General features: G+C 46.0%; 5 protein-coding genes across 5 annotated transcripts; 2 read left to right on the top strand and 3 right to left on the bottom strand.

Moving 5' to 3' along the window:
* Positions 1–2950: 2950 nt before the first annotated feature.
* EI90DRAFT_2839851 (uncharacterized protein) lies at positions 2951–3619 on the bottom strand (the record flags this gene model as incomplete). Its single annotated transcript, XM_039053681.1, has 1 exon — positions 2951–3619. A coding segment is annotated over one exon (669 nt), but the record flags the coding sequence as incomplete, so codon positions are not given.
* A 147-nt stretch (positions 3620–3766) lies between these two features.
* EI90DRAFT_2844838 (uncharacterized protein) lies at positions 3767–4201 on the bottom strand (the record flags this gene model as incomplete). The annotated part of the gene is made up of 1 exon (XM_039053708.1): positions 3767–4201. A coding segment is annotated over one exon (435 nt), but the record flags the coding sequence as incomplete, so codon positions are not given.
* Positions 4202–4439: 238 nt separating this feature from the next.
* EI90DRAFT_3134101 (uncharacterized protein) lies at positions 4440–5617 on the top strand (the record flags this gene model as incomplete). Its single annotated transcript, XM_039064633.1, has 4 exons — positions 4440–4542; positions 4593–4766; positions 4827–5151; positions 5233–5617. The coding sequence occupies 4 exons, from the start codon at positions 4440–4442 to the stop codon at positions 5615–5617; spliced, it is 987 nt and encodes a 328-aa protein (XP_038909285.1).
* A 2208-nt stretch (positions 5618–7825) lies between these two features.
* On the bottom strand, positions 7826–8224 carry EI90DRAFT_2839542 (uncharacterized protein; the record flags this gene model as incomplete). Its single annotated transcript, XM_039053679.1, has 2 exons — positions 7826–8050; positions 8105–8224. Coding segments are annotated over 2 exons (345 nt in total), but the record flags the coding sequence as incomplete, so codon positions are not given.
* A 705-nt stretch (positions 8225–8929) lies between these two features.
* EI90DRAFT_3021447 (uncharacterized protein) lies at positions 8930–11397 on the top strand (the record flags this gene model as incomplete). The annotated part of the gene is made up of 13 exons (XM_039057653.1): positions 8930–9161; positions 9222–9322; positions 9378–9384; positions 9435–9454; positions 9526–9619; positions 9690–9706; positions 9756–9873; positions 9931–9968; positions 10031–10591; positions 10646–10831; positions 10883–11044; positions 11079–11287; positions 11340–11397. The coding sequence occupies 13 exons, from the start codon at positions 8930–8932 to the stop codon at positions 11395–11397; spliced, it is 1803 nt and encodes a 600-aa protein (XP_038909283.1).
* Positions 11398–11941: the final 544 nt, after the last annotated feature.

The following is an 11941-nucleotide window of genomic DNA, read 5'->3' as shown; positions in this document are numbered from 1 at the left end:
GAGGGGGTGGTGACCATTGAGGGGTGCCGAGAGGATTGCGGAATATGGGAGCTCCGAGGTTAGTGAAGGAGGAGCGGGGTTAGACCGGAGGGAACGGAGGGACCGGAAGTCGATGGCCGGGAATGGATATGACAGACACAACACTTGGACTGGAAATACTTGCTCAATGATGCTGGAGAATGGCGAAGGAGATGAGACAGACAATGGCGAAGATGGTGCAGTCATCTCATACAGCTCCGACACCGGATGCACAGTGAGCCGAGAAGAGATTGGGTTGGGTTGGAAGCGTGACAGTACTAGTTCAGAAATAGAGAGCAAACCCAGAACCATTGGTGAGTGTATGGTGATGACAGACCCAATAAGCGGAACACGATCCTCACCAGGAATCGTGAGGATTTCACTAGGAGGTCTAGCGGGGCTAGTCGGTGCAGGACTCAGCAATGCAGGCAGAACAGGAGGAACAGGTGAAGGGACAGTCGGAATTGGACTATGCAGTGGGGTTGCAACATATTATTGTGAACATGGGTGAACGAAGACAACGTACGAGAACAGGAGTAGGGCTCAGTGTCAGAGACCGGATTCGAGACGAAGGAGTGTCTCCGTAGTGGAGGGCTTTGGCCTCAGCAACTTCTGCCAAGAGCGCTGTGCCTAGTGACACATCCGTGCCCTAACTTACTGACTGGCAATCAGAACCTAAGTGTCAGGGTCCGGCCCTCGTTCCGTGATGGGCCCAAGGGGATCCTCCGAGTTGCTGGGGTATCTAGTCCCAGTCCGAGGTCTTCAAACTCACTGAGGGGGCTAGCCCCAGCCTTCACAGGAAATGAGTTGAGAAGAAGGGTAACCTTCTCAACCTCCTGTGAAGCCGCTACAAATGGGAGCCGGGAACTATACAGTTTTCGGCTCTTTGCCGACTTTCCATAATTGGCACCCCCCCGTGGGAAGATTCTGGGTGAGCAGCTCACACAGAAAGTTCCCACGGTTGTGGCTGTGATGGTTTCTGGGCGAGTAACTCGCCCAGAACGTTCCCACGGTCTGCATGCATGCGGGATTGTGGAACAGTGAAGGGAAAAATAGGAGAAAATGGGGGAAGGGTACCTGAGGGTGTGTGGGGTCAGGGGCTGTGCCCTGACACTAAGGGGGGTAACTCTAGTTGATTTTATTACTGGAGTGTAACCTATGTACAAGTGGGATATATATATGGTTACAGCGAAGATGGGTCCGCAATTGGCGGAGCCGAATGGAGCGGAGCTAACGGGGTTAAACTGAATATTACCGACGAGTTGGGTTGCAGGGTTAGTGGAAAGGCAGGCGATAACCCAGAAATGGAAAGGAGGGATAGGCCTGAAGGTGGGCTCTGCAGGGCGGGCGATTGTATTGCCCAGCGGAGGCGGGAGTGCGCTAGCGGACGTCGGAGCTGTCTGGAAGTCTTCGGGGCTCTGTACTTAGGGAGGCGTAGGTAATAAATTGAAATGAGGGGGTGGTGACCATTGAGGGGTACCGAGAGGATTGCGGAATACGGGAGCTCTGAGGTTAGTGAAGAAGGAGCGGAGTTAGACCGGAGGGAACGGAGGGACCGGAAGTCGATGGCTGGGGATGGATATGACACTCAGAGCTGATTGCCCATGGGGAATTGGAGATGAATGGAATCGCCTCAGGAGTTTGGGAGGACAGGAGGGGAAAAGAAGCTTAAGTGGATTGGCAATGTGTGTGATGGATTGGGTGGGCATGCTGTAGTAGTCTTCCTACGACCACTGAAAGCGTCGAAAGAAAGAATGGCTTGCATAGTGATTGATGTGATATGTTTTGATCTGTTCGAAACAATTATCCGATGTTATAGTTGGGTCACACTTTTCACCAAACGATGGCGCCAGTGGGCAGAGACCCCTTATACGGGAAATATCAATGATGCCTGATCTTCGACGTCCATGCATGTCAAACTCCTGAGTGACCTGATACATATTTGCGCGAGATGGCCAAGCCGGGATGGGAGAATACCATAGGACATGTGCATAGAGCTTGGCATCTCGATCTGGTCATCGTTCATTCAGGCGGGGCCGAAACACCAGTCTTAGTTTGGCTACACGGTATCCTGGACATGGAGTTAGTGTCAGGGGACGACTCCCAGGTCCCCATGACCCTCCCCTATGGTCCACAGCCTCTGGTCTGACCAGCCCTATCCAGGGCACAATCCTACTGTGGGTAAGGAGATGAGAAGGAAGCTAACTTCTCATCTTCCCACAGTGGCCACAATATCAGCAAAACTTCCGGGGATACCCGGAAGTCACATGAAGGGGTAGGAACCGGGTCCGGAGCATGCGGTGCGCGGAGCGTGCACACATGCAGGAAGCGCGGTGGGTGGAAGCGGGTCCGGATGCGGGTCCGGGTCTGGGCTAGTCAGGGTGTGTGCCCTGACAGTTAGAGGATGAGATTGTAATAATATGAATCAACTTACTGTGAATCCCTATGGATTGAGTGTGCATATCAACGAGAACAGGTGTGAGCCGTGTGGGGTTGGTCCCATATCGTGCCTTGCAGGTTATCGTTAGGGTCTCTTCTTCAGGAAACTTGTTACAGGGTGGAATCACAAGCCGAAAGTGATCCCATACGTCCAAATAATGGAACCGCTCATTAAGCTGGCCAATAGCATAGTCCCATTGAGGGCGCGATGAAGAGCCATCATAGCTGCTGAGAGCGAATGCCCGGCATATCGATGAGATAAGATCTGGAACATCATGCAATTGAATAAGTCTCTCAATGGCACAGGCCCGGTAATGGGGATCTTGAGCAATGTTGAACCCAAGAGTCAAATTCTCAAAGTCTTGCAACTCCGGATTGTGAAGGGCAATGCCACCCTCTCGGGGTTCCTAATCGCAGATTCAGTGCCATGAACCGATAATTTGTTATGTTCTAATCTACTTACATGAGACTTCTCACTCTCCTTGTGTGACTCATATGCATAACGCATAGCCAGGCGATCTTGCACATCAAGATAGTTCAGTATTTGCTTGTCATATCCACAGCAGTTCGATGTGAGGTAAGGTTCTTTGCACATCTCGATATGCAATGACTCCAGGGTTTCAGTGGAAGAATTGTTTGGTGTCCCACCCATTGTAATATCGCTGATGAAATGCTGAAGTCCGTGTAATTTTGGTATTCGAAAATGGGGTGGGTCTTGCAAGCCATTATCGACAAACACCTGCTTGTTTCCATGGAATGTAGTTAGCGCTTCCTCCATCTTGTGTATTTCGGATGCCGAGAGCGATGGATACTGAGCCAGGTAACTGAAGTCCAATAGAGACGATATTGCATTGATGACCTTGTTATCTACATGATCGTGGCCAATAATTATAGAGAGGATTGCCTGTTGGAAAGCACGATGTTCCCGCCTGGTCACTTGGGAGATTATCGAGATACCCCCCGCAAAACGGTTAGTGGAGATTGGTGGTTGCACAATGAAATGATGATCGATTTCCTCAACCCCAAGTAAGTTTTTGAGCCAATCAGTTGGGTGATCCCAAAAGAATTTGTGGATACCATGGAGAATGTCTTGCTTGATGAAAATGCAGGGCTTGGCCCCAAGTCCCTCCCAGCAAGGATCCTCAAATGCACCAGACAGACCCAGCAGGAGTTTTTTCACTTCTTGAGAAAATTCATAAACTGAGGCTGTGGGATGCTTGCTGCGGACTTCTCTGAGTGCAGAAAGAATCGTTTCTCCCATCCGGACCTCAAAACACTCGTGTTGCCCCAAGTGGCTGAAAGTGGCTGAACAGACCGGACAGCTGAAGCTTCGAGCACCAACGATGAGGAGCTGCTCCTCAAGGTCAGCAATCCAAGCCATCAAAATGGCGATACAGGAGCGAACGTGCCCATCTGGAGAGGGCACATGGAAGTATCCCCTGCAATCGGTCCTCAAAGGCTCAAGAACATGTCTCATACAGTTGTGAAATAGTCGCTGGCCAAGTATTCCTGGAATAGCCTTTCGTTCGGTTTTATTTCCAGGGAAAGGAGTTTTGGGAAATTTACAGATTGGGACCTTGGCAAGCAAGAGCCAGGCGCGCGTGTTATGCTTCTGATGGACATTTTTACTGATGTTCCCAAGTGAGATGTAAACGGCATGCATCTTCTTGTCCCCAGTAAAGCTCGTTAAGTGGGTCCGATCAGACGCAAGGATTATCCCAAGAATAGTGGATCCTTTGTCAAGCAGCGACTATGAGTTGATGAATTTTATTTCAGTAGGGGCATTATGCGGTTTGGACCTACTTGCTGAAAGTGCCACTCATTTCCCATCGTCATCTCTGAATAAACCCGGGCCCCATCCGAACTAAACACCCATGAGGGCGCATACATCTATAAAAATGGGCGAAAAGTTAGCGGTGAAGAGGGGAGCAAGAAACTGGACTGATCTGGCTACTCACCTCTGCTACCCTATCTGTTCCATCATGACTACTCAACTCATTAAAATGTCCTTCCAACCTTTCCTTGCTTGCTACGACTCGGTTGAAGAGAAGAAGAAGAGCAGAACGTTCGACACGGAAATTACCCGTATGTGCCACATGACCCGGAAGAAAATTATTGACTAAATAAATAATTAGTCAAACATCTTGAGAATCCTAAGAAGAGGAAGAGAGCTTCATCCAAGGGGGCCGATGAATTGCCATTTGAAGATTGTTCCGATAAAGAGCTCAGCCAAATTCTTATGGAATTAACTCGCAAGATTCATGCGGATTGTGAGAAGTATTTGAATCCGAAGACGGAAATTCCTGCTGGTGAGCACATGTGGGAATGACCTGAGAAACAATGATTTTATTTACCTTAAATCATACAAGACATAAGCAAGAGTTCAGACCCGATGGTTATCGATTCCGAACATCGTGGATGGCAGGAACCCGATTTTACCGCTTGGGGAACTCAAATCAATCATCCCACTTTACATTCTCCCGAATATTCCGAATGGATGGTTCCAACACCGCCATCCGAATATAATCCGGAATATAAATTCTCTCCCACTTTTTCTGAATACCTAATTAAGACGATGCGCGCCGACCATGATCAGGGTTTTCCTAAAGGAGTTAAGACTGTCAGCGACTTCTTGACCAACCATCTAGTTCAGTTGGAAAAGGATTTGGACCGTGCTTGGCAGACTGCGGAAATGTGCATGGACATTATTCAAGACGAGAAACAGATGCGCCGAAATCCCTGATGCCTCGGAAATTTATTCTGACCCCAACACAGTAAACGCGAATCTATTCGAAATATTGAAGAAGCATCCGATTTCCTAATTGGTAGAATACTCCTCGAAGCCGCCTTAGGCAACACTACGGATGAAGTACACGAGATGGAACTCGAACTTCATCATGCACAAGGACTGCTTATGGAATGGTTGGGAAAGGCCGAACAAAAAGTCTGCAAGCCTCACAACAACCCCATCAATCTGTGGAACTACCGCATTTATCAAGAAAGAATTTATTCGAAACTCAAGCGCTTTAGTCTTGAAACTCTCAAAGAACTTCAGCTCGGCTTGGAGAATTACTGCGATCATTATGCGATTTATTTTCTGGGAGAAACTTGGGCAAATGAGCGCGAAGAGAAATGGTGGTCCGACCATTTGACTAAATAGGGAAATTTCGTGTTTGGAAATGTGCTTGGAATCGCTAAAGAATGCTTGTACTTGTACTTCTGTGAAATTTGTCTGTACCGACTGAAATCCTCAAATCACGACTAATCACGACTCTGGTTTCTTTTATTTATTGGTTTGATTTAAAAGCGGATAAGAATTCCCAAGATCGCTGAGGAGAAAGCCAATGAGCATCCTAAATAACTATAGAAGATCACGGAATGGACCGCAAACTTATTATTTATTTATTTATTCATTTGAACGCGCTATCTTAAAGATTCAGCTGAGGATAACAGGCTCGCGTCAGATAAAATTCATAGGAAAACAGACCATTATAGAAGAGATTCTTAAGTCGCAAAGATAAACAAAGTAAAAGGAACTAAGTAGAGTTAAAGCAAAAGGTTAGACACCATAAGGGAAGTGAAAAGACAATAATGGCCCATTTAGGATAAATAGCGGAGTGTGTGTGCGTGGGAACTGAGGCCAAAAGGGCACGGGAACCAGCGGAACCGAGCACGGAATAAGCCGAAGGCGTGCGAAATGCGCAAGAGCAAACAGATCACGTTACAACAACAAGGGAACATCCAAAGTGCAATATCCCGGTGCAACCTAAAGCCATAATTGCATGAAACAAACCTAGACCTAGGTATTAGAGTAAATTGCAAGGGACTGCAATTGCTCAGCTGTGCCTATATGTAGGAATATAAAAGTTGCAACACTAAAACAACCAGAAACCATCACAGAAAATTGGATAAAAATCATACAACCTCCGCGGACCAGAAATAAAAATAGGAATAAAATCATAACTCAACAAAATGAATTGAAATAGAATATCGGAAAAATACTGAAGAACAGAGTCGATAAATTGAGTATCTACGTGAACTTTCAAGTCTAGGGATTAAAAGATGGCTCAGAAAATGAAGAAAAACAGCAAATAAACTCACATGAAAACAAAAACAAGGTTTCCTGTATCAAATAAAATATTAGAAATTCGTGGTAACGTGGGAAAATAGTTTTACGAACGTACGAAACGAATGACAAAGAGAAATCGGAAGAAAATCAAGGCATTCAAATAATGAAAAATGGTCGGGTACGAGGAAAAGATGAAAGAATTGGAAATATTTATACGAGGAAAATAGAAAAAAATATGAATATTTGTCGGTCTTAAAGAGTTGAAGTATAGGTCTGTGTTCGAAAAGATTTCATGTTAAAATCTGAAGAATTGAGGGAGAAACGGATTTAACAAGATTAAAACACACTTGCAGAGAAGACTGGCTCAAACATCCTGAGTTTGTGGTAAAAACGGATGAGCTAGAAATGCGAAACTAAAGAGTTTGAGTCCAGGAACAAGGCATAATTTATCCAGAATTAATCGTAGGAAAATGGATGAGCTAATGCCAAAGCAATCTGGAGAACCTCAAAATTAAATCTTGAAAAATTCATATCTTCATAAATAATCCTCGTAGTTTACTGTTGTTTATACCGACGGAAAGCTACACTCTTAAGCTAACAAATAACCCCATGACATGTGACCTAGAATAAAGTGAGTAAACAAGGGTAAACAAGGTCATGATGGGTGTTAGGCAATGCAATTGGCTAATTCCCACACCAAAACTTCCAGAAAGTTCTAGAAGCAGAATGGGATGCTGATCGCTTACATAAGAGGATTGCTAAGCTCAATATAAGATTACTCAGCAATGTAAATAGTAAAGTGACATGTGAAAACAGAGCCCTTAGGAAAGGTATAAAAGACCACATTTTCTGGTCTGACCCCTCTTCCTTCTTTACTCCTCTCCCCTACATGCTCTGGCTCATAGGTCATAAGGCATCCTAATAAAAATTAAGTTTTATTAGTATAAGTGTGCAGTTCAGATCACATCTGAGTAAAAGTGATCAACCCTCAGTAAAAAGTTAAGAAGAAGTTAAGAAATAGTGACATTGAGTCAAGTCGGTTGGAGTCGCTCCGAGTTAAAAGTGACAAGACAGAGGTGAAACGACTGAAAATAGTAGGTCTATAGCGCAATTTTCGTGTGGAACAATCAGGTAGACAAGTGAATTGAACCCTGAGAATTTCATACACACACAAATAATCAGTAACACATACAAATATCAATACACAAAGCAACCAAAACGCTACAGTGGTTGAGTTAAAGTACCAATACTAACATATAAGTATCAGAAGAAAGAACAGCCTTTTATAGGATTTCTGTTCTCCTCCTTCAGCGCATATGCCATATCCCCATCAAAGTCAGGATTCTGGAATAGGAAGTGTGTGCATTCCACAGGATCATGCCAGTAGAGTGTTTGTGGCTCATCGGGTGCTTCCTCGAGGGTTACTGTATCGGATTTCCATGAAGGTGGGCCCGGCATCGTCTTTACCCGTTCGTACATTGAAACTGCATCTTTCCAACTTGGTGGCCGAGGATGGTTCATCACCTAATCTCCGGATAACATGGTCGATCAATTGTCTGGAATGTTATGCTCATGCACCCATGTAAGATTTCGGAAGCGATCAATCCCTTTTTGTGAAATACCCTCCATGCTCAACCAATAACATAGTTCCCAATCCTCCTTACTTTCAAAGGGCGCATAGGGTCGACCGTGCTCCTCCAGCTTAGACAGCTGGTCCCAAAGAGTCTCTACTATGTACCCCTCAAGAGGTCTGCCAGCACTGGAATCCACAATGACCCTTCTTGAGTGGGAGGGCCCTTGATCGCTGCTAGTGCTGGTATCTGGGGTTCCATCGCTGTGATTGTTATCATCGTTAAGAGGCAATCGATTGCAGGGAGATTGATTGGGAGGACCATTGGAATTACGCTGAGCCCTTCTTGCCTCTGCGGCTCTGCGGGCCTCCTCAGCCTTCATGTAACATGGGGAGCTCTTATGGATGTGATTTGTAAGGCCACCACCCTGCATACGGCACTTTTTCAAGCACCATGGACAGCGTATTGAGGTGTTTTGAACCAGGAGTGTCAGGGCAATAGCCCCGAACCCCGAGTCACATGTAAACTAGATAGATATAGTCACGTGGACAAGCGGGAACCTCCGGGGAACCGCTTACACACCACCGTAAAATACATCATCTTGTATCACTTACGGCTTTGTGTGCTGAGCAACCCCAAAGACCTCACAAGGAGAAACCGAGACATAATCGATGGGATCAATAGCTTCGATTGATTGGGAGGCCATGGCTGCTGCGCTTTTTGAACTGCCCATAGATTAGACGAGCGGAATCAACGGAGTTAACGGATTGGCTTCAATCAATTTCAAATCTGAGTCCGCCCCATCAATTTTTTTCCTATCGTCTGATTCAACATGTCCAAGCACACACGCGCAGCATCAACCCGAAAGAAAGACCCAAAAAATGTCGCGGAGCCTGCTATACCCCCTCCCATATCAGAAGTGTCCAAGTCAAACAGGAGCACTGCAGCAAGCAAGGCCTGGGAGGTTCGACGTGCAAAGGCGGCTGCCACACAGCTCGCTTCTACCCAATCAGGTTTACAAGAAACGCAGAAAGTGGGTTCTATGAATAGCCTTGTGGCGGAAGGTAGGGAAGTCCCTTGTTTCTAAGTATGGACTAGCGAGGTTACATGGCACCGATGTCTAGCAAGTAATTCAGTAGTCCAGTCTGCCCGTCTACGAGCAGCAGCGGCCCCACAGACAATCCAAGACCGGTATAAACATTTGAAACCACCTTCCATCGTTGCGGTGAGTTCATTCCCACTTGATATCACTGAATATTATCTCAATTGCACTTCAACAGGAAGCGAGTAGGTCAATTTTATTATGTATAGATTCTGTTATTGATTGTCGTTCAAAGTGAATGAGAAAGAAACCGAGGTAATGTCATCCAAACAGGTTATTTCCTATGAACCAAGCATGAATACTCATTCTTCTTAATTGCTTTGCAGTATCACCACAATCCTGATGAAACCTCCATTCCACGCTCCCAGCCGCAATTGCCCTTTGTTCCTCAAACTCCGGACTCCCTGAATAGACCTGAAAGTAGGCAAATATATTGTCCGTTATTTTTCGGTATTATGCAATAATTGTCATCTGCTTCACTGTGCACCAGTGAATGACTTCGTGCATGTGCCTGATCATTCAACACAATATTAAAACTAATTTCTCTTTTCAAAAGCTGGTTCTCAGTGATTTGAACCAGGGTGGTGGGACGCCCATGGACTCTCAACCGCATTCACGCTTTCCCTCGGAATCGCCAAGCCTGAGCATTCAGTCTCAGTCGAATGAACACGGATGTAGGTCAATTGGTTGATCACTAATTTTGGTTTCACAAATTGCAATGTGCTCAGTAGTGCATGGCTTGACTGCTTCAGGGGAGGAAACTCAGGTGGTATGTCCGCCTAATTGATCAACTCGATTTCCAGGATGTAAATTTTTTTTTATTAAAAAAAGGAATCTCAGGGTGGGATCCACATGTCTGGCTACCGGCCACAACTGCAGCAGCTGGTAATGGACCTTTCATCCAATGTACAGAGCTTGAACAGAGAATTGAGCCGAGCTCAGCCTAACCCACCCACTCCCAATTCTGTCAACGCCAGCATGCCCTCTCCTGATATTTTTAGCCAAGGTGTTGGCACCCCCACCCACAAGCCTACTATTGGCCTCAAATTGCTTTTGTTCTTGAGTGCTTCTCCCGCTTTGGGAAGTAGTGTCGCCACGCCTACAAGGACACCAGGCAGCCTCGACATGGAAGTGAAATCTGAGAAGGATGCAAGTCAAACTAAGCGCCGAGCAATGGTTCTTAAGAGCAGTTTTAAGGGGAATCCCCATAACAACTTAATTGTCGAAGAGATCTCTGCAGACCTTTACTTGTTGGTAGTTACAGAACAGTTGTTCATAGAAAGAGGTGCCGATTTCAAGGAGATTATCCGAGGATTGGCAACAAATGCAATCCAGCACTCGCAAAATCCCTCTTCTATCACCATCGACCTGTCTGACGGTCTTTTTGATATGGTGCATGTACCTCCTTCACTCAGACTTGACCCTCTGTTATCTTTAAATCCTTAGTTTGCACGAGACATCAGGACATGGAGGAACAAGCTCAAGTCACATCTCCTTGGTGAAATCCCGGCATTGTATGGTGCTGGAGGGGGTGTGGAAGTGGGCGCTGCTGCACACGCTGTCGAGTTGGCAATTGACGGTGGTAACTATGCATTCCAAACCTATGAAGCCGCGACAGGCACCACAGATGAGGTGACAAACTTACCTTTTTTTAACTGCTCAAGCTCATGTTTCAAATATCAGTCACCACGTTTCAGGCCGCTGGAACACCCTGCCATTGCTGCTGTGTTGGAATACACATTTGGGCTCAAAGAACTGCAACCGGCAACTGACACCAAGCGCCAGGATCTCAAGATAAGGCTATCCAAGCCTAGCATTGAGATGGTTGTATTTGCATTGACTATTGTAAGTGGATAGTTGTTAGTACATATCACTCAAGACATGCGGCTCAAACAATTATCTCGAGATCAAATATGTGTTGAATCAACACCAAAGGGGCCGTGTGGCACCAGCTCTTCAAGAATTCTCTCATTCCAACTACTATGAAGACTGGAAACGTTTATGCTCCATGTGGGGTCATTGGAGTGCTAAGGAAGATCGGGCTGAACAATGGAACAGGATCTCGATGAAGCTTGGCAATGTCATACTGTGAGTTTTTCGACTTGTTTCTGGAAATGGATTCCGAATGGTTTGATTGTAGCTCGAAACTTGGCCTGGGTGCTTCACACAAAATGGAATACCTGTTGGACACTGAGTGAACAATCATAAATTGTACATAGCATCCGCAATTATATAAATTGTCCATCGCACATCACACACAAAGATGCCTGAACAGAATGAGAGAACCAATTGATTGGATCATCTGAGCTATCCCCAATACCACTAATCGGGGGACTAGTTGAGGTGATTGAAATGAGTTAAACCACGTAAATCAGTGAACCCATCCTAATCATCCCAATCAACTAAAAATTTGAGAAGAAGACCGTTGATTTTGTCAATCTGAATCTGGGGACCTGATTGGCGTGATTGGACAGGGATTGACATCCCAATGATCTCAATCGATTCAATCAGCCTCGGAGGTTTCCTGATGCAGGTGTGTTTATATACATGCGGCTTGGGTCACATGAGGTCTGCCACATCACCCCGCATACAGCTGCAGTCACCCGGGTGTCCCTGTGGGGGATCCTGAGGGTGTATGCTGCACGCATGCGCACTAGGTTGCGCCCTAGAGCCGTCTGGGGTCGTCCGGGGCTAGGCATGTCATGTGCGCATCGCAGGCAGGTCAATAATACATGGATATAA

The sequence above is a fragment of the Cantharellus anzutake genome (genome assembly GCF_015039405.1).
Source record: "Cantharellus anzutake strain C23 chromosome Unknown EI90scaffold_113, whole genome shotgun sequence".
Classification (NCBI taxonomy): Eukaryota; Fungi; Basidiomycota; class Agaricomycetes; order Cantharellales; family Hydnaceae; genus Cantharellus; species Cantharellus anzutake.
This window is presented reverse-complemented; position numbering and strand designations above follow the sequence as displayed.